Source organism: Natator depressus, chromosome 12 (genome assembly GCF_965152275.1).
Source record: "Natator depressus isolate rNatDep1 chromosome 12, rNatDep2.hap1, whole genome shotgun sequence".
Taxonomy (NCBI): Eukaryota; Metazoa; Chordata; order Testudines; family Cheloniidae; genus Natator; species Natator depressus.
Window position 1 is genome coordinate 11,311,492 of NC_134245.1, and position 22,040 is coordinate 11,333,531.

Below are 22,040 nucleotides of genomic sequence, written 5' to 3' on the forward strand. Positions count from 1 at the left end.
AGAGCTACTACAACTAATCATCTAATAGCAAAAATCCCCTTCCCCCAAATATTTGTCTCTATATTATGGAAGGATTGGGGGCTGATATAAAATACAAGCCTAGCAGACAGAGCCTTAAATTCAACTGGAAGACTAGTTTCCAAGCTGTTGTTAGAAAGACATTATGATAGAAATAATTATTAAAAGCAATTAAACAATACTTTTTACTGGCTACAATGTCAAGATGGTATAGGCACCAATATAACTGACTGTTACATTGAAAGTTTGAGAGGGAATATGATAGTTTACCTCTAAGACACTAATATTCTCAACTCATTTATGAAAACTTTAATCTGAAATTATGGCATTTCTAAAATAGTGAGCTCTAGACAAGTTTCTCTTCCCTCACTTTTCTTCACTTTGAATTTTACTTTAGTAAGAACAGCAGGGTATACTCCCAAAGTATGACATTAGTTTACAGAGAGAAGCAGCACTGAAATATAAGCATAAAACTCAACGCCAGAAAACTTCGTGTGTGTTATTTTGACCCCCGGGAATCTACATGATATAACTGAGGTCAGGGTTTGGAAACTATTGTAGAAATATTTATTTTTAAATAGGCAAATTTCAATAAAGTCTTACAGATTCAGACCAATACACAAACAATATAGGATTTGTAATATTCCAAGTGTCACAACAGAAAAACAAGGTCTGGGAGTGCTGTGTCTCTCAAAAGCTTGTGTCTCTCACGAACAAAAATTGGTCCAACAACAGATTACCATACCCAGCTTGTCTCCAATATCCTGGAACTGACCAGGCTACACCAACCCCGGGGTACAACAGAAAAAGCATACAAAATCTGAGCACAAAACAAACTACACTTATTTTGGAAAACAGACAAAATCAAATAATTTAGTGAGTACTCGTAATAAAACTATACTAACGTTAAAATAAACCATGAAGGCTCCAAAACATTGTGAAGTTGGCACTCTAAGGGCTTGTCTACACCACACAGCTTTTAGTGACAAGGCTTGCATCTGAAGAAGTGGGTTTTTTTTACCCAGGAAAGCTTATGACCAAATAAATCTGTTAGTCTTTAAGGTGCCACTGGACTTCTCGTTGTTTTTGTGGATACAGACTAACATGGCTACCCTCTGATACTCAAATAACATGGTTTTTAGCAACTCAGTAGGCTATAAAGTAAAAAACCGCAAAGTGATATATCAATTCACTTCTGTTTGAAATTGCTTACTCCATGTTGTTATGACTTTAAAAACAATATAGCATACAAGCCTGATCTTGGATTGAAATGCATAAAGGCACGATGTATCATTTATATTTACTATTTTTTTTAAAAACCAGGTAATTTATATATAGAAAATAAATAAGACTAATGTAGGTTTCGAGGAACACTTTGGATGGGGAAGGAAAAGAGAAAGGGGTCCTCTTCATGCAGTAGTTCTTTGACTCCTCGAAGCTCTTTCAGTAAATGGAAAACCTAGAACTGTGAAATTCTCAGTAGGAAAATATGCAAACTTTAAAAATCTGTTCCAGAGAAATCAAGAGTTAGCTTCAGCTCAGAAAATCATCTTTTCAGGAAGGCAGCACTAAGGTCAAATGTTGATTTTTATCAATAGTTTATCAAAAACTCCTATTGTCAGTTTGCTTCATGAAGTCAAGAGAAGGATAGTAGTACATGGATTTTTTTAATACGCCAACTCATTACACTATTAAGAAGTTTGAATGGTAAAGGTTTTGCTGAGCACCACACACAACATTCCTTTTTACCTGCTTTGTAAATAATTATGTAGACTTAATTCATATTGCTGACGTTTCGTTTTTGAAAGATTAGTTGCTGAGTAAATTCATCTCTACAAGATGGATGGAGTGGGAGAATTGTCACGATGACAGGTATATTAGCAAGCTCTGAACTAGTAAACTAATCCAAGATGAGTTAGCAATTTGCTGTTTAATCAAAATAACTGTGTAGTTTCCAAAAGCTTCCTTTGAGGCTATCTGCTGATTTCACTCAGCTTCATGCCTTCACATTTCTACCACCATCAGCACCACACATATTAAACCTTAATAGTAACTGCAGAAGGAAGCCAGCCTTTGTCCCCCCAAATTTGCAGGCGCATGTGTCAGTCACCTTGTACAATCTCCCCCACAAGAAGCACATGACATTATACGTTGGGAATGACTTTGTGGACGACCCTTTTTTTAATCAAAAAAATTGTGGCTAAGTGAGAACCGCCATCAGAACTAGGTGGTAACGAACAGTCTGGTACTGGGGTTTAAGCACACCAAAACAATCACAATATTTCAGAAATTTTAAATTTAGAATGTTTGTGGTGATGGCTGGATTATTTATAATGGCAGAATAAAGAAGGATTTGCTGAAACTACTCAAGGAGTACAATACAATACATTCTGCACAGCAGAATAGGTGCTGAGGCACATTCATCTCTGGATACAGAATGGACATGTTTTTGACAAAATAAAAGTATTCCTCAACTAACTATGTATGTCGATTATATACAGTATATAAATTTTGTGACAATACTTCATCTTTTCCTTTAAAAAGAATCTTTGTCATGAGCTCGCTGCTAATGCTTTAAAAATACAAAACCAAAATACAATATAATAAATTAATCCTTTCTACTAAGAAGCTGCACATAACGTTAACACCCTCATACAGCAACCTGTATCTCAGTCCCCTTACCTCTCTTCAGAGGCCTGATGAAATAAATTGGTTTTACACCATGCCCTGAAAGTTGGCACATCCAAGCTATTCTAATTATGAAATGGAAAGCATTCCTGAATCCCAGCAATATTACTGGGATTGCCTTGACTGGTGACTCCTCTTATTTCAAGGGAATATTAGCCTTAATGCCTCCACTAACTGCAACTGTGGTAGTGTCTCAGGAGGCTATTACCAGGCAATTTAGGGCTTTGTAGGTCCACACCACCACCTTAAAATCTAGATAAAATCTCTCTGATAAACAGTGCAGGTCCAGAGCATGAGTGTTGTGTACTCTATAGTACACCTCACTTGCCAAGTGCACAATCAGCAACCATTCCAGCTTCTGAATCATTTTAAGATTAAGCACTGGAACATATTCCACTAATCTAAGCTAAAAATGACAAGAGGCATTGTGTGCCCTGTTACTCATCTCTTTGAATCCAAATGTGTTTTCTAAAAAAAAAAAAATCGTAACACAAATGCATGCTGCTTTTCCTTTGTGTTATTCTGAATTCCAGCTGCTTGCTTTACTGACAAGTTTTAATATTGTTAACACTTGTGGTAGTAGGTCTATGGAGGACTGTAGAAATGAAAATTAAATTTAGAATCCTATTTCACTTTCAGGTTTCTAAGGCATTAGTATAACTAAACAAAACTTTAAATGTTTAACTTAGTGTAGTTTCTCTCTTTAAATATTCATTGAAGAACCTTAATATTGTCATGGTTAAGGTTAGGATTATGTACTGATTGAGTACCACTCCGTAGGTTTGTAACTGGACTAAAACGGAGCTCAGAAGCGGTTTTATTTTGTAGAGTGTTGTGTAATCCTGAATTAACAAACCTTTTACTTCTGAATGTCCAGTGATAGAATACAAGCTACTTTAGAAAACAAATTTGAGAATTTAAAAAAATGTTTTTAATTAGAATTTTATGCATACACATATGTAGGAAAAATGGGAAGAAGAAAGCACAAGGGAGATCAACTACCATGTGCCTATTTCCAGTATTAACAATACTGCCAACATTTAACAAACAATCATAGTGTACAATTCTTATTTTATAGATATGAAAGGAGCAAACTGATGGATTTCTAAGGCAACTGCAGAACATTTTCCCCCAGTTACAGTACATTCAACTAGCCAGGTATTTATGAAGTGCCAATTTATCCTGATACCTCAGCTGGATCTCCAATTTACCTTATTCAACCTTACTAATCTTAAATTAGACCTAATTTAAGATTTACTTAATCAGAATTTTTATGTTTAAAAAAAAAGTTGGAGACTTAATATATCAGTGAAAAGTCAGAGGGTGTTCTGGCCACACTCTGCTTGCTCTACTCAAATAATAAAAAACCCTCAAACAAAAAAGAACAAGCCTTGTGCTCTCTGCAGCAAATTAGACTGTTTCCTTAGATTCTGCAGCAGTTTCAAATCCCTTTTTTAAATCGAGTTGTTTTACCTAATTGTATGATACCTCTAGTTCACATTTGGTTCACATTATCAAGCTTTTCTTTGTAAACTTAAAGACCGGAAATTGATTTCTTAAAAACTGTAGCTTAAATTCCAGAATAATATTCTGCAGCAAAGGACAAATTCTACACAAAATTCCACATCCGTGAATCACAGAATAAATACACGTCCCTATTTACAGTCACACTTAGTTATTATAGTATCATTTGTCATCTGTAGATATTAGAACTACCACAACATTTTTCCCTTCCTTACTTTTGTGCTCCAATATAAAACATTGAAGCATTTAAACAGACTCACCCTCTAGATTTTCCACACAGGAGTTGGACATGAATGCTGAATGTTGAGTCCATTTCTCTGCTGAACCTGATGGCTGGTATTCCAGGTCAGAGATAAAATTGTCTGTGTCAGAGAAGAAGACAGACATAACTACTGACTGGCCTAAACCAAGAAGTCACAGTTCACTCGATCAGGAAGTGGATTTCACTTTTTTTTTTTTTTTTTTGTAATAGTACTGACTTGCCAGGTCAGATGAAGTACCCAGTTTCATTCAAGATAACAGCGTTTTTTGAGGTGAAATCACTTTGTAAATTAATATCTTATTAAACAAGGTTGATTACCTAACAGGTAGCACCCCAAATTTCCACTATGTAACTTAAGTTTTTTGCATCTTGTCCTTGTGAAAGTTTTCAGTTAAAATAATCATGTCCAAAGTCAAGTTTTTGTTTTAACCTCCTAATTTGCTTTTTGTGGTCTAGTTACACCAACACAAACCACTAAATATTTCCTTCTCCCTGAAAAGTCCAGGCAAGAGGCAGCCAATAACTCAGAATAAAACAAAGAAATTAGGAATTCTTTTGACTTCGAAGAAGGATTACATCCATTACAGTAAATAATTTATTTTACCCAGTATTGATCAAACTATCTGAAGAAACATCTCCTTGCTTTTTCCTGAACATATCCTCACATCTGTGGTACTCCAGCCAGGCCACAGAGAGCAAAATTTAAGTACCAGGAAACTGACACTGATCCTGGTACCAGTAATACAGACAAACAACTATGGCATGAATAGCAGTTCCTAAGGAACTGTCAAGAAATGTTAATATCTGAGATGACACAGGGATAAATTGAGAAAATGCTCAGTACCGTTTATCCTTTCAGAAGAGAGCTCTTTAAGGGTAGAATATTGCATTAACCAACTCCAGCATGTTCATTTGGTAGTGTTTTGCAGATGTACAAATAGTACCAAGTTGGGTTTTTTTAAGCTAGCTGTAAAATTTGTAAAGGGTGTGTGTGTGTGGTTTGATTCAGTTCAGACAGGTTATTTAGTTATGTATTTATACTGTGCTAGTGCCTACTATGCTATTGGCTTAGATTCTTGAATACTAGCATGCATCTGCTTTGCTATCATGATCTTCAGAAGTCTTGCTTAGGAAGATTGCTTTAGATGAATTATAATTGCCCTGGGTAACTAACTCTGAGTTTGAAGAAGCAGCTCAGACAGGTATTATTCTTGTTCAAATAAAATATGCATGCAACTTTTAGGAGGAAAGGATAAGGACAGAGGACCACTAGTTCTTTTGAAACAGCAGGTCTAGTTAGTTAGTGAGAGGAGAGTGTTCGCTCACCCACTTGGTGGGAGAACATGATCACTAGGGAAGTGGATCTTTCCTTTGAAAATCAAAGAATCCAGGGAGGGAGGGGGATGCTAATCTGGGACCTAAGGCAGAAAATTGCCTTGAGGAATCAAGAGACTAAAGGGAGCACCCCTACAGCGAAGCATGCTGGGGCCGAGGCTCAAGCTTTCAATGGGGTGGGTAAGAGACCCTTATGAAAAGCCTCCTGAAGCAGAGGCTGAAAGCAATTTGATCTTTTCAAAACAAAAACACCCATTCTACTTTTTAAAGAATACAAACACTATCCCAACCTTTGAGTAGAGAGGTACACTGTTTGGGTCACCTTATCAACGAGATTTTCTCTCTTAATACCATCTGCCTACCTACAGTGCATGTGGATGCATCACCTGCAGAGCTCTAAACAACTTTCTATGCATAGAACAAAGGAGCACTGTTTACTGAAGAATGTGCGTCTCTGTTCCCCTGGCAATTAAGAAATTACTACCATGTTAACAATCTCAATATTCACACCATCATTCTCAACATATCCTGAAGAGAAGTCAATGCCAACTTGCCATCTCTCTGTTTCCATATATTCATATATACTCTCTTCTCCATGAGTACACTGCTTGGTTTGCCACTGATACAGAGTGTGCCCCAAACATTAATGTCCATTATGAAAGTCTGCTGGAGATATGAAGGAGGACTGTCTGTGAAACTTTGAGAGAATTTTGCTCTCTTACTGTGAGGCCACTTCTCTGTTTTAGGGATCCTAACAAGTCCAAGATTTCCCTGTTCCTTGAAGACAAAGGAAGCAGCTGTTGAAGTTCCCTGGAGTAGAATGGAAGTCAGACACTAACAGCATATCACGTCCAGAGAAGGGGTGGATTTAGCTTTGATAATTCTCTGTTGTCCAAATTTTTCTCATCTTCCCTCTGATAAGTCCTGATTTTGTGCAGCTGTAATGCAGAAGTGGGTGGTTTCTGCAATAATGTAAAGAAACTTTCTTTTGATTAAACACTAATCCTAAGGACTTGACAGGACCAAGATCCCTGCTATGTTGTGCCAGCCTCTGCGATTTTGCTCAGATGAGCCCATCATTCAGGTATGGAATGACACAAACCCTGTTGAGGGGTGACCATTACCACTACCAACACACCTTAGAAAAAGTATTTAGAGGCCAAGATAAAGAGGAGGAAACTGCCAGGTATCCAACATACTCTAGAGGAGCCTCTTATGTGATTGAGCAATATATAAAACACACAAACATAAGTTTTGTGGCTGCACCTTTGTTCTAACAGCCATCAATCCAGGGGACAATTCAGAGTGTCTAATATCCAGAATTTTGGCTTGATATCTGAAGTCCAAAATGGGTCTTGCCTCTCTGTTCTTTTTTATGATGAAATAGTTGGAATTTCTGATCCTCTAATGTGTGCGAGATAGTTCCTATGTTCAGGTGATAGTGAATGTTTTTTGTTATGCTTTTTTTTTTTTTTTTTGGATGAGTAGGAGATCTTGGAATCAAACACTTGAAAGAGACTAGCTGAAAAAAATGTATGGTAAACACACTTTACCACAAATGTTGTATGAGGTAATTCAGGCCCATTGGGGAAAAAAATAGATCTCCCCAAAGATCACCACTCACAGGAATAAGCAGGGATATAAAAATAGCTTCACCTCAATCTAGCAGGACACTTTCAAACTGGATTAAGATAATCCAGAACAAGGCACTTTTAATCTGGAATAAGTGTCCATACATGGAGTTATTCAGAAATAATCATAATCCCAGAATAGCTATTCCTGAATAACTCCACCAGTAGAAAAGCCCTGAGAAAACAGTGGGAGACGTATCTGTTTTTGATTTTTCTTTACTATTCAGTTGGGCCAAGATTTTCACATGTGATTAGTACCTAATATAGGGACCTGATGGGTGATCAGCACTTTCTGAAAAGTCAGGCAAAAAACCCGAGGTACTGTACTCAAAATCACCACTGAAAATCTTGACTTGAGGGCTGGGTGAATCCTACAAAAACATTCTTCAGACAGCATTTGCTCAAATTAAAAAAATGCTTCAGCTGTAGCTGTATCCAATTCCTGCATTTGCTTTGCATGAACATTTGTATGATTTATTTACTTGTATTAAAACTTGCAGAAAACAGAATCTTAAGTTTGCATTCTTTAGTATACACATCCAAGTATTTTTTTTTTAAAACAGGCTATGAAACTTGACAGAGAACCTCAGAACTCTAGTACAGAGCCTACTAAATGGTTCAGACAACAGAGTACACTTGCAACTAGGGTTATGCACACAGACATACAATTAATTTATCTCAGTCACAAAAGTAACACAGCAGACAGAAAATAAACCTTAGCCCCTAGTTTAAAAATATTTTCTTTAACAATGATGCCTTAACCAGGGCTTGGGAAGACCAGAAAGGAAAAGGTTTAAGATTCGTAAAACACTTATACTACTTAAATATTAATTCTGCCTGTGAATTCCAGAGGGGTAACCTGGAAATCCTGGACGCCCCATCATCTTAGGCATTGGCACCCTGACAGCAGGATTGTCTGGCTATGTAGACTTCCTCCTCAGGCCCTACGCTACCAGCACTCTCAGCTATCTTCAAGACACCACTGACTTCCTGAGGAAACTACAATCCATCGGTGATCTTCCTGAAAACACCATCCTGGCCACTATGGATGTAGAAGCCCTCTACACCAACATTCCACACAAAGATGGACTACAAGCCGTCAGGAACACTATCCCCGATAATGTCACGGCAAATCTGGTGGCTGAACTTTGTGACTTTGTCCTCACCCATAACTATTTCACATTTGGGGACAATGTATACCTTCAAATCAGTGGCACTGCTATGGGTACCCGCATGGCCCCACAGTATGCCAACATTTTTATGGCTGACTTAGAAAAACGCTTCCTCAGCTCTCGTCCCCTAATGCCCCTACTCTACTTGTGCTACATTGATGACATCTTCATCATCTGGACCCATGGAAAAGAAGCCCTTGAGGAATTCCACCATGATTTCAACAATTTCCATCCCACCATCAACCTCAGCCTGGACCAGTCCACACAAGAGATCCACTTCCTGGACACTACGGTGCTAATAAGCGATGGTCACATAACCACCACCCTATACCGGAAACCTACTGACTGCTATTCCTACCTACATGCCTCCAGCTTTCACCCAGACCACACTACACGATCCATCGTCTACAGCCAAGCTCTACGATACAACCGCATTTGCTCCAACCCCTCAGACAGAGACAAACACCTACAAGATCTCCATCAAGCATTCTTACAACTACAGTACCCACCTGCTGAAGTGAAGAAACAAATTGACAGAGCCAGAAGAGTACCCAGAAGTCACCTAATACACAGGACAGGCCCAACAAAGAAAATAACAGAATGCCACTAGCCATCATCTTCAGCCCCCAACTAAAACCTCTCCAATGCATCATCAAGGATCTACAACCTATCCTGAAGGACAACCCATTACTCTCATGAATCTTGGGAGACAGGCAAGTCCTTGCCTACAGACAGCCCCCCAACCTGAAGCAAATACTCACCAGCCACCATACAACAGAACCAGTAACCCAGGAACCTATCCTTGCAACAAAGCCCGTTGCCAACTGTGTCCACGTATCTATTCAGAGGACACCATCGCAGGGCCTAATCACATCAGCCACACTATCAGAGGCTTGTTCACCTACACATCTACCAATGTGATATATGCCATCATGTGCCAGCAATGCCCCTCTGCCATGTACACTGGTCAAACTGGACAGTCTCTACGTAAAAGAATAAATGGACACAAATCAGACGTCAAGAATTATACATTCATAAACCAGTCAGAGAACACTTCAATCTCTCTGGTCACTCTATTACAGACCTAAAGGTCGCAATATTACAACAAAAAGACTTCAAAAACAGACTCCAACGAGAGACTGCTGAATTGGAATTAATTTGCAAACTGGATACAATTAACTTAGGCTTGAATAGAGACTGGGAGTGGATGTGTCATTACCCAAAGTAAAACTATTTCCCCATGTCCTCCCCCCCCCGCCCAACTGTTCCTCAGACGTTCCTGTTAACAGCTGGAAATGGCCCACCTTGATCATCACTACAAAAGATTTTCTTCTCGCCCCCGCTCTCCTGCTGGTAATAGCTCATCTTAAATGATCACTCTCCTTACAGTGTGTATGATGACACCCATTTTTTCATGTTCTGTGTGTATATAAATCTCCTCACTGTATTTTCCACTGAATGCATCCGATGAAGTGAGCTGTAGCTCATGAAAGCTTATGCTCAAATAAATTGGTTAGTCTCTAAGGTACCACTAGTACTCCTTTTCCTTTTGCGAATACAGACTAACACAGCTGCTACTCTGAAACCTTTGATTATAAAAAATTCCTCACACCTCAGAAAAAAGAGACAGAAGCAATACCATGTGATTTTTTGATAAACTCACAACCAATCAACACAGCCTGATTTTAGACTAATACAGCATACTGTGCATAATAAATCCATAGAGGTAAGAGTTAACAATTCATAAAGTATATACTAATGATGAATGAATACGCAAGTTGTGATCTGCTCAGACAATCCACCAATAGAAAGGAGGCTAAACTGAGTTAGTTGTTCAGTGATAACACTCTTTGAAATTAGTTTTATATACAATTGTGATTATGAGGTGTTAATGTGTCCTGGCAGAGCTATCACTGATAGCAATGAGCTCTCAGGCATTTTACTGTACTGTGTATTGCTCATCACATGATACACATTTTATATTTATAAGGGCTTTCCTGTCATGCTCTTTCTGGAATTAAGTGCCCTTGTTAGGGATTTGTGATATCAAGTACCATGAACCACAAAGTTCAAAGTGAGCAAAGTTACAACAGCTCTTTAGAATATTTACTCTGGTGCAGGGATTTTGTTCTTTGTTCTACATACATTAAAGCCATGTATACTTACAGAAGTAGATCATCTGAATTGACCTACAAATCCGTATTTGATAGGTTTTCTACCTTAAGTTCACATATTATATTCACTGACAATTAGTGTTAATAAATTAAAATAATTTATAAATAAGTGGATTCAAAAAGGAATTATTTCTTCAAAAATATTCCACTATTATTCCAATATTCCATATCATTTTAGATAAATTTGACATTATTCCCTTAAATGAGACTAAAAAAAGCATAAGGTACCCCTGAACTATACACTTAAAAGAATGGTGGTGCTTTTATGTCAAATTATCCCTCAATTAGGAGATAAATTCCTTCGTCCATTGAACCGAAAAAAAGACTCAGTCATCTGGGTAAATTAAACTTCCAGAGGTAGGGGGAAAAGAAGGGCAAGAATCAATTATACTTGTTTAGGGTAGTGAAGGCATTATAAAATTAAGTTATTTGAGACCATTTGAAGACACTGTTTTGGGTACAAAGACCCAGGTAAAAGTGCAGTCAGTGAAGTGAATCAGAATCCAATAATGTGGTTTGTGAGAGGTTCCCCCCTCTCATTAGGTGCTGTGCAGGCCACGCAGCATAAACTTTTGCTGTCTGCACATTCTCTACATTTTACAGTCAGTGGTGTAGCATGGGTAAATTGAAATGAATCTGTGTAGTTTTTTTTTAGCAAATACAGTGGTATATGTTTTGTTTGGTACAGGATATATTTATTTTAAATAACTACACTTTTTAATTGAATTATTGTATTTATGGATTTATTAAGATTACCAGTAATCCTCAAGACCGTTAAGGGAAGACTACAGCATGTTTCCTCTGATACTGGCTTTCCACTTGTCATTTACATGTAGAGCAGTAACAGCTGTAGGTATGCTAAGAGTCCCTGTAACTACGTAAGATTAGTTACTGTAATATATTTAGCTTAGTCTTTCACTGCACACAACTAGCAAGTGCTATAGTGTCAACTTTCACTACAGCAGCAGGCCAGGCTATAATTAACTCACATCCTTCTCTACTGGGGAACAACCAGCTGTGATTCTATTGGTTTGTGATTAAAAGAGGGCACAGGGTAATAGCAAACTATGAAGGACCTGGTTGACTGTCTTACAAGTTACATTAGACCATTAAAAAAAAAAATATATATATATATATATATATATATATATATATATATATATATATAGGACATACTGCCTTTGACAATTTCAAGGTTTAGATCAGGGATCTCAAACCCAAATCACCACAAGGGCCTCATGAGGACTAGTATATTGGCCCGAGGGCCGCATCACTGAAACTTTTTCATACAACAATACAAAAGTATAGTAAAAAATGAAGAGTAATATAGTATGCTATTAAATGTCAATTAACTTTTTTTAAACTGTAATGCAAACAGAGGTTTTAATAAAATATGAACACTCAGTAATGCACCTCAAATGACAAAATGCATTTACTTTTAGAATTACTTCAGTTAAAGCCCCCCTGCCTCCACCCCCACTCACCCCTTCCATGAGAACCACCCCTCCCCCACCCCAGTCCACCCCTCCCCCCGCCCCCATTCCAACCCCTTCCCCAAAGTCCCCACCCCAACTCCGCCCCCTCCCTGCCCCTATTTCAACCCCTTCCCCAAATCCCCGCCCCTGCCCCACCTCCTCCCCATAGCACACCACATCCCTGCTCCTTCCCCCTCCCTCCTGGAAAGTCCTAAGCACCACCAAACACCTGTTTGGCAGCAGGAAGCACTGGGAGGTAGGCAGAGGAGCGGGGAAGCAGTGTGCTCAGAGGGGACGGCGGGTCAGGGGAGCTTGGTTGCCGGTGGAGTTGGTGCCTATGGCAGGCCGCAGAAAATAACTCCACAGGCCACATGCAGCCCACAAGTTTGAGACCCCTGGTTTAGATCATCATCTAGACAATATATTTTTTTAATTAGAGTAATATAGTCTTAGGGTTTGTCTACATAGTGCATAAGTCTGCACCAGAGGGGTGTGAATTGCAATGCACAATAGCAATGAGCATTTCATGGACAAACTGGCCCATGTGGACCCTGCTGGCATGCACTAAAAATTCCCTAGTGTGCGTCAACAGGGTCCACATGGACCAGTTAGTGAGTAACATGCTAATACGCTCTAGAATTTACACTGCTTTGGTGTGGACTAATGCACTGTGGAGACAAGCCCTCAGAGTCTGTGTGTACAAGGTCCTGTACCCACAACAAAAAAAGTGAGATACACAAATTGTAACAGCATTTATCTGGCCTCTCTCTCACTCCGCCTCTTGCTGGCTAATACTAACTTCCCAATTTGAAATCAGGCTCCCCCTTCATCTTCATTCCAGCATATGCCAACTGCTAACGCTGCCCCACTTCTAACCCCTCATAACAGCCATTGTACTTACCAGAAAGCAACCAGGAAAGGGTATAGCACTACATTTTATTGCAAAGTATGCCAATTTAGGCAGCCACAGGAGATGAAAATAAATATTCCCACACAATTTAAAAAAAAAATGAAATCAACAATGCTAGTACAGTATAGTCAGTAAAGAACCTCATTTTTGAATATTTTCCAGTGTACAGTAAGATACTGTAAATTCAGCCTCCGTGTACAACAGAAATTGAAGTCCTGCAACAAAGCTTAGGCCCAATGGGCTGCAAAGTACAGAGCCTTACTGTATGTTTAGCAAAATCAGAAGTCAGTTTATGGAACACTAGTCCAAAAGAGGCAGTTTTTATTCCATTATTTCTTAAGCAGGATTTTCAAGTATTAGATTTTTCTTCAGCATTCATGACACTTTAACAGCCCAGTTTAAATGTACTATATATACACTAATTTGTTGACTATGTATTGTATTTTAATTTTTATATATAGAGTGTTCACTTTCCAATACATTCAAATGATCTTTCTATTACTATTGCAATGCTGTGAAAGTTAGTATAGACTCAGCCTGTGAAAGCTGGTGAATAGCTTCTCTAGATAATAGTATTGATCCCTAGATCAGAGAGCAAAGGATCTGAATCATCATCAGTGCATTCACACAACTGAACATATCCCCTAAAAGATGATAAATTATTCATCACAATACTGTTCTAGGAAACTGAATTAGGGGAAAAAGTTGAACTCTAGATATGGACTGTATCTTACAAAGCAGCTACATCATTTTATGCACAGAAAATTCTTAAGAGGAGATCTAGTTAAGATTGATAGAAAACAGATGTGGATTTTCTAATTTCCATTTTTATGTAATGAGGATACAACACGTAAGGAAGTGAAAGGGGATTAGCAAAAAGGTTATCATAATCTGATACTAAACACAACCCAAGGTTTATATAACCTCCTAAAAATGATTAACTACAATTATATATCTTATCCAAATCCACAAAAAGAAATGAAATTTACATAATGCACACTCAGAAGTAGAAATACTCAATAGCTTAAGTTTCAGATGATCTAAAAGAGTATTACATTTTATAAACAAAATTTGACGCACTTGCAAACTGGAAAGCCACAAAAGTTAATAATTTGCTACAAGTTAACAGAATGAAAAAAAAAATGAAGAAAAGCTGCAGACCTCAACTTAAAACACTGCTGCAAACATTCTGAACTAGAATGACCAGATTTTCAAGATGAAAAACTGGGACACCTGTCCTGGGGCAAGAGCATACAGGGGACTATGTCAGAGGGTGATGGATGTATATAGAAAAGACTAAATCAAATGCTGAATCCTACTGTCTTCAGCCAAGCAATCTCCCTCCCTTTGTCTCCATCATCTGAAGGATCTCAGACGTTGTGTACAGAAAAGGGTGGTTTGTGTCAATGGGAAGAAAAGGATGTCAACCTGTGACAGACCTTGAGAACCACTTGTACTTACTCAGCCTGCTGTCAGTTTCACCAGCTCAGATGACAAATGGTTCTGAGATGGCCAATGTGCACAAGTTTTTAAAACTGAAACACTGGTCCTCAGAAACACAGGGCCATTCCTTATTTAGAATGGTACACAATATAGTTGGCTTTGAAATGGCCACATCTTCCAAAAGGTAAAATTTAAGTGAAGCTTTTTCTAGATCTGTTAGTAGTTGTTATATTTGTAATATAAAATTGTAATTCAGCATTTAAATTCCTTCTTATAGTCAATGCATTTTTGATCACAAAGAGATATATGCAACATAATTTGAATGCAGGTTGCCAGATTTGAAACGCAGATTTGAAATGCAGATTGCCAGATTCCGACCTGCGATACCACATCTACCATGAAAGCCTGCTGTAGACAGTACAGTGTGCAAGCATGCACACATACAGTGCAAGTGGTGGTTCCCCTCCTGCCCTATATACTATTTTTACCCTTTGGGATATATACTCTAAATAGAACCTTTTTGCAAAATTGCACAATATGGGAAAAAGTCAACAGTTAACCCAATTTGTCACGCCTCTTAGGCTTGCATAAGCATGATGGGTGTGAAGTCATCAGTATAGAGGAATGCGGGTTCACAAATGGCATAACTGATTGTCTGGATTTCAGGGGCCCTAAATGATGAATGGGATTATAAAATCAGTTCAAAGACGAACAGCAGCCTTTTGTTAATTATTTTCAGAACAAGTTCATCAACATTAATGGTTTTCAGGTTTTGTGAAACTACAGTATTCTAAGCATAAAGCTGTAACTCTAAAGTGAGGTGCTCAAAATCTGTGACACTTAAATAGTTATTTTTCCAAACAATTGTAAAACCCAACCATTTTAGTTTGTAAATCTAAAACGCATATGAAATAGAAGAGCTAGTTTACAATATCAAATACCACAATTTTCACTGCCACACCACGATTCATTTCAGCTTAAACACTCCTGAACCATTCCTACAAAACTGGCCATTATACTATCTATGGTTATGTGATATGAAAGCTTTGTAGTCTGCTTAAGCTATCAAGGTTGATGGATTTTTCTGAAATTCTCCGCAGTAGCTCCAAGAACTGTTTCTGGAAACAGACCTCTTTCCATTTTAGACTTGTATGTAAGTGGTATGGGGTGACAGAAGGGGAGAGGATGAAAAGGCATTAATATAACAGCTGAAAACCTATTTTATCAACCAAGAGAACAAAGGGAGGATTGAACTTTTCTGAGTGAACATTCACCCTTTGAAAGTTAACAAGGCCTGCCATTATCTGGAGAAAAATCAAGAGAACAGAGATCTACCTCAGGCCTTCCTCCACAGAGGAAGCATTTTAGCTGCATTTCTTTAGCTTTCTTCATACAAACTGGGAAGTTTTTCCTTTAGGCAGCAAGGGAATTCTGAGAGTCCCAGTGGAGAGAGCAAGTTCTAAAGGAGGAGGTGTGGTAGGGACCAATATGCTAAAACTGAGGGGTCAGATTCTCATTCAGAAACATGAGAACCTCAGGCATAAGTGGAAAAAAGAGAAACTAAGACAGTACCCCACATGCAGTGTCTGGACACCTTGAAAAGGGCCTGTCTTTCAGAGAAAAAAAGAGTCCCACAGAGCCAAGTGGAGGAGGCCACCCCAAGTCTACCTGCCCTAGGGCAAGGGATAGCAATCAGTTCTTAGAGGACATCCTTCTGAAGTGATCACAGGCAAACATTTTAGACTACACAGCATGGCCAATCAGAGCACACACAGCCCTAGATTGTGACACTAGGCCTGTGATGTATGCTAAATAACCATAAGTAATCCCACCTTGGGGAGATGACTCCCAATTTCCTGGACCTCTACCATTAGATCAGAGATCTTCAACCCCTTCAACTGCTTGGAATGGAGAATATGACAAGGCTTCTTGAGACATTTAGAAATTTTCCAATGTATCACAAATTGCTATATTCTGGAGCATCTCTCTCACTTAGGGCTGGTCTATAGTGGACATTTTACCAACATAACTATGGAGTTTAGGGGTGTGATTTTTTGCCAACTCAGCTTCAGTAAAAGCCCATGCATGGATGCAGGTATACAGGTGCCTTATAGCAATATAATTTATTATACCCCTGACCAGAATAACCATATCTGTACAAGTACTTTTATAGCTGTGTAACTGTATCTACACTTGGGGAGTTTTTCTGCTTTAACTGCTGGCACTGTTAAAGTGGCAAAACTTTAAAACACAGACAAGCCCTAAGGAATGCCGTGCTCTTCTAAGCGACTTAGTCTCCCAGGGCTAAATGTAACATTTTGCAGACATGCTTAGTCAATTATGCTTAAAGTAGCCCCCTGTAGTCGGACAGCTAAACGGGGATTCTTCCACTTGCAAGAACATAGAATTTAAAAACAGGGTGAATTTGCCATAGAAGAAAGTTCAAAAAAGTCAAATTTTGTCACCACATATCAATCTGACTTCTGGCAGAGGGTAAGGAAGATATTCTGACTGACTGACTACATTACTTGACAAAGTTGGCTTCTGTAGTCTAGGCCTTCTAGAACAACCACCTTAAGAGCTGAACCAGCTTCAGATACAAATTGGAGAGCAGGAATCAGGCATAGGACCCTTTTCCCAGAAACAATGCTTTTCCAACTTGTTGATCTCAATTCATGTGTTACCTTGAACCTAGACTTCTTGATGTCTGGAGATGAGGTCAGTTGTACCCTTGGAAAGTTCTTATGTGAATTTATTATGTTAATTTCAGTGACTGCTTTCAGTAACTGCATATTTCAAAGAATGAACTTGATGCGTGCTTGTGTCAGACAGATGCAACATTTTCCTAACAGTTGTGTATTTTTGAACTAAACTTTTTCACAAACCATGTCAGAAGCCCTTGTTTTCATCGAGGTTCAACTTTGTAGTTAGTTAAAATTCTGTTTTCTTCAACTGAAAAAGCACAGCAAATTGTAGTGCAAAACAAGTCATGCTTTATGGAACAGAAAACCTGAAAATTTGAGCTTGAAATATAATGGCAAATTAGTAAATTAACATAAAAGTCACTGTTGCTGTTTGTGGTGGAATAACATCAGGACATAGGTAGCTTTGCTCAAACCTACCAATGGAAATGTAGGTACCTACAGGGTTAGACAGCAACCGAGCAAGAGTTTTGAGAATATCAGTAGTGCCTAAACGTTGGACTTTTGCTGTTCAAGAGGCAAACTGTGGATCTAATTCCTCGAACCTTTCACTAGTACTAATTTTTTTTTAAAGGAATTTGAAGAATCTAGTGTCTCTAAGAAGTCTCTTTAAGAGCAATCTGTTAGAGAACTGTTTTCTAGGCAATAAGAAATACATTACATAACCATAGTTTTAGTACTTTAATGTTTTTAAAACTAAAAAGTTACACAAATGCCAAAAATATACGTAGTAGACTCACTGTCATGAATTACTTGGAGGCAGCTTGCAACCTAACAATTCTTGAAAATTATTAGGGGATGAATTAAGATGGTTAGATAATTGGGCAGTTATAATTAGTAACAGTTAAGTATCATCTACATATACTGTTTATAGTTTATAAAAAGTAGTTAAGGCTGACTTCACCATTACAATCTATTAAATCTTTGAGATGTGGAGCACACTGTTTTTGTCTGGATGAATTATTAGATTAACTAAGGTCTACTGCTAGGCTTGTCAAATCCATGCACCCCTTTCCAGGTGGTGTGTAGTAGATGTTCCATGGCAAGTGGTGGGTTTACCGATCAATTTTTGTAGAATTTAAGCTTTCATTTAAAAAAAGCTTCTAGCCTTTGAGGGTATTTCTACACCCACAACTGGCCTGTGTCAGCTGACTTGGGCTGGGGATGCACGGCTATAAAATTGCAGCATAGACATTTGGGTTCAGGCTGGAGCCCAAGCTATGGGACCTTCCCCATCTAACAGAGTCCCAGAACCTGGGCTCTAGCCCAAGCTCAAATGTCTATCAGATTTCAAGGTAGTACTGAAATGTAGATAACATTTTAGTTTCCAACAGAACTGGTCTGGGCATTAGGTTTGTCCTTCTAAACTGGGGCATTTTTACCTAGTCTGTATCACACTGTAAACGACTGCCACATACTTGGCAAATGATACTAAACAGGCCTATACGTTTGATTTCACTCAGCATCTAGCCTATTGCAAATGGAGCACAAATAAAGTGTTGACACCACTAAGGGTTAGAATTGTATTCTTCCAAAGTGTGAATTTAAAATTATTCTTCAAAGGCTCCAAATTACATTTAAGTAACTCAGTTATATAACAAGAGAGACAGTAATATCTAATGAACAAGTTCCAAATAGAAGTGTTTTAAAACTAATTCCTCATGTAGAAGGGAAGAATGCATAGAGTTCCTAAATGGTAAGGGGTAAATTTTTAGAAGGGATTAGGCCTAATCCCTTATTTTGTACCCATAAAACAAACTGTGGGTGCAAATCAAAGGAAGAGCACTTAGTTCCTCTAATTATAAGAATTACACCTAATGTGCAGTACATATACAACAAGCACGGGGGGGACGGACATGGGGACAAAAATGTGATTGCAAATTTTGTAGATGGAAGCTATGCCAGCAAAAGAGACTGTTCTTCTGAAAATATGTTGCTCACGTTATTGCTCCAGTGAAGTTTCTAATGTCACCAGTATCTTACAAAATCCCAGCCATCAAAAGTTATATCCACTTACCATCATCTAGTGTGATGTCTTGCAATCCAATTGTTTGAAAATTCAACTCTCGATCCTCAGGTTCTGGTTTAATGTTAACAGCTACCCCATCTGGAAATGGAGATGATTCACATACACTATGATGTACTAAAGATGAAGCTGCATGAAGACCTCCCAATCCAGGACTATGTTCTTGAGGGGAGTGTTGTCCCGAGTGACTTATAGCTGTTGGGGGAGGGGATGAGGCAGGTCCTGAGCTCGGAGACTGGTATGGCATAGGTTGTAGCTGAGGAGAAGCTGGCCCCGACAGCGGCGAATGGACCAAAGGATGGGAAGCTGTTGGGGGTGGTGATGAAGCAGACCCTGGGTTTGCAGAATGGTATGTGACTTGCTGCAACTGAGGGGAAGGTTGCCCAAGGGGTTGATTCATTGCAGAAGAGATAGAACCCTGCCCAGTATTTGGACAGTGGTATCCCACTGATTGCAGATGAGGTGATGATTGTCCTGAATGAGCTGGATGTGCCAAAGGATGTCCTACTGTACATGAAGTTGTCACTGAGCCAGGATTTGAAGAATGGTACTGCATTGGTGGCAGAGGTGGGCAGCTAAGATTTATCAAATGAGGTACAGCTGCATCTTGTTGAAATGAAATCGTGTCAAATCCTTGGCTGGAGGCAGAGTTCATGGGAAGACCAGGTTGTCCATTGTACATAACATTAGATTGCATAGGCTGGTAGGAAGGCCTCACAGGAGGTGTAGATGTTACTTGGAAAGACTGGTGAACCACAGGAGGCAAAACATGACACTCATCACCTGGATTGATGTTTCTACCTTGTATGTGAGACAAATGAGATACTGCTGATGTCACCATGGATGTATACGGTTGCTGAACTGGGCACACAAGGCTCCTGGGTGATGTAGACAGTAAACTATCATGCGGGTGCCCTGGATCTGATGAAGACAGCTGAGTTCGGATGGAGTGCAGGCCCTGAACACTGCCAGTATGAGGCAGGGACAAAGATGGAACGGCAGACAAATCCATTTCATCTCTGTGCTCTTGTTTCATTAAAACTAGAAAAATGAATAAAAATCAAAATTATAACTTACAATTCTATTTCACTATAATGTGACTCAGTACATACTCTAATTACATAGCACTTATGTGTAAATGTCATGCCACTACTGTTGTGTTTCTTATATACTCAACTTGTTTTCCCCACCTGTTACCATTTCTTTTGTCTCACTCTTAATTTCTCTTCCATTCTTGAATTTGTGCTTCCTGTCATGCTGGCCTCTATGCCTGAATCATTTTCCCTTTTCTTATCTACTCAGTGTTTTCCTTCAGCTCCCTCTTTCCCCATCAGTAACCCCCAGCTTTCTCCCTCTCCTGAACTATTGCCCTATGCTTTGTATTGGCTTGGGCGGGGGGTGGGGGGGGGTTACTGTACTATTACTGGCCAGGGGACTAAGCTCAGTAGACTTCAGTTAATAAAGGGGCCAACCAGTGAGCTTCACTGACAAGGTTCTGACAAGAAGTTCAGCACCAATCCCCACATACAGGGGGAAAGGGTTATGAAACTAATTACCAGAGGCTCCAAATTATACCTCCGCAGATCTAAAAGTAAAAGTTTTGCCAGCACAGCTATGTTGGCTAGGGTGTGATTTAACTGTGCCAGAAGATCCCCTACTGTAGACCCAATTATACTGTCAATTATACACCATAATGACATATTGCAAAGCTGAAAAATACTAACTAAATAAATTAATGCCACCAAACAAATCTTGTAACAAGCCTTAGGAAATATACAAATATTTTTTTATGCAAACATGTATTTTCCCTTTTAACCTTGGAAACCAGAGGCGAGATCCAACTACTTCAGTTCTGAAGTAAACCATTTCTGGGTATTCCAGAATATGAGAGTTGGAGTGTATAATACAGCAAATTCACAGGTAAGAAGGAAAGTTTTCCATTTACCTCCCCTCTCCAGTCTGAGAGTCTGTACAGTGGAATGCAGCAGAGGAGTAGCTAGGAATGGAAGTCTGGATGGGCCCCATTTCCTATCCCAGCTATCTAGCCCCCATCACCTGCTATGTAATGTGCTGTTCTCAATACCATAGAAACAGCAGCCCCTGTTCTTCTATGTCCTACTCTAACCCCTGCTGCCTCAGCTGCACAGCTCCCCATGTGTGGGGACTGTCAGGAACCCATATAGGTCTCTGTAGGGCAGCCAAATTCTCTCTAGTAGTGTGCCCCGACCTCTCTATTGGGTGGGGGAGGCCGTTACTGATTGATCTAGAACAGATGATGGGAGGGAGGTGGCTCTCCTTGTCCTTGCCTGGGCCCTGGAGCAATCTACCACAGCTGCTGCTGTTACAGGAGTTAGAGGGGGTTCACATATTCAGGTGGGCTTGGATGCTAACTGAGTGGGGTCATGGCCTATCCCAGGTCCACCTGTGGCTATAGCCCTGAGATGTGCAAAGTATTATTTATCCCTAGTTTGGGAGGAGGATTCAAACTATGTATATGAGGACTGATTCTGGATTACTGCTGGGGCAGTACCTTCTTTCTAAAGTAGCCTTCTTCCAAAGGCTGCATCGGAGGAAGAATGGACATAAACCTTGTTGTAGTTTGTTAATGTGTACACTGATATCCATACAGATGTCTTACAGGTTTCTTCACATGAAGCACTAGGCCTTTTTGCCCAAGAGG

General features: G+C 39.2%; 1 protein-coding gene across 2 annotated transcripts in view; it reads right to left on the reverse strand.

Annotated features, from left to right (window-relative positions):
- Positions 1 to 22,040, reverse strand: part of NFATC3 (nuclear factor of activated T cells 3) — a 140,048-nt gene that overhangs the window by 4,050 nt on the left and 113,958 nt on the right. The window contains exons 9-10 of one of the 2 annotated variants that reach the window (XM_074968583.1): positions 19,352 to 20,401; positions 4,491 to 4,592 (exon numbers count right to left, since the gene is read on the reverse strand). In XM_074968583.1, coding sequence (XP_074824684.1) covers positions 4,491 to 4,592; positions 19,352 to 20,401 — 1,152 coding nt within the window. The remainder of the gene's footprint in view (positions 1 to 4,490; positions 4,593 to 19,351; positions 20,402 to 22,040) is intronic. The other variant, XM_074968584.1, reaches the window with a different exon arrangement.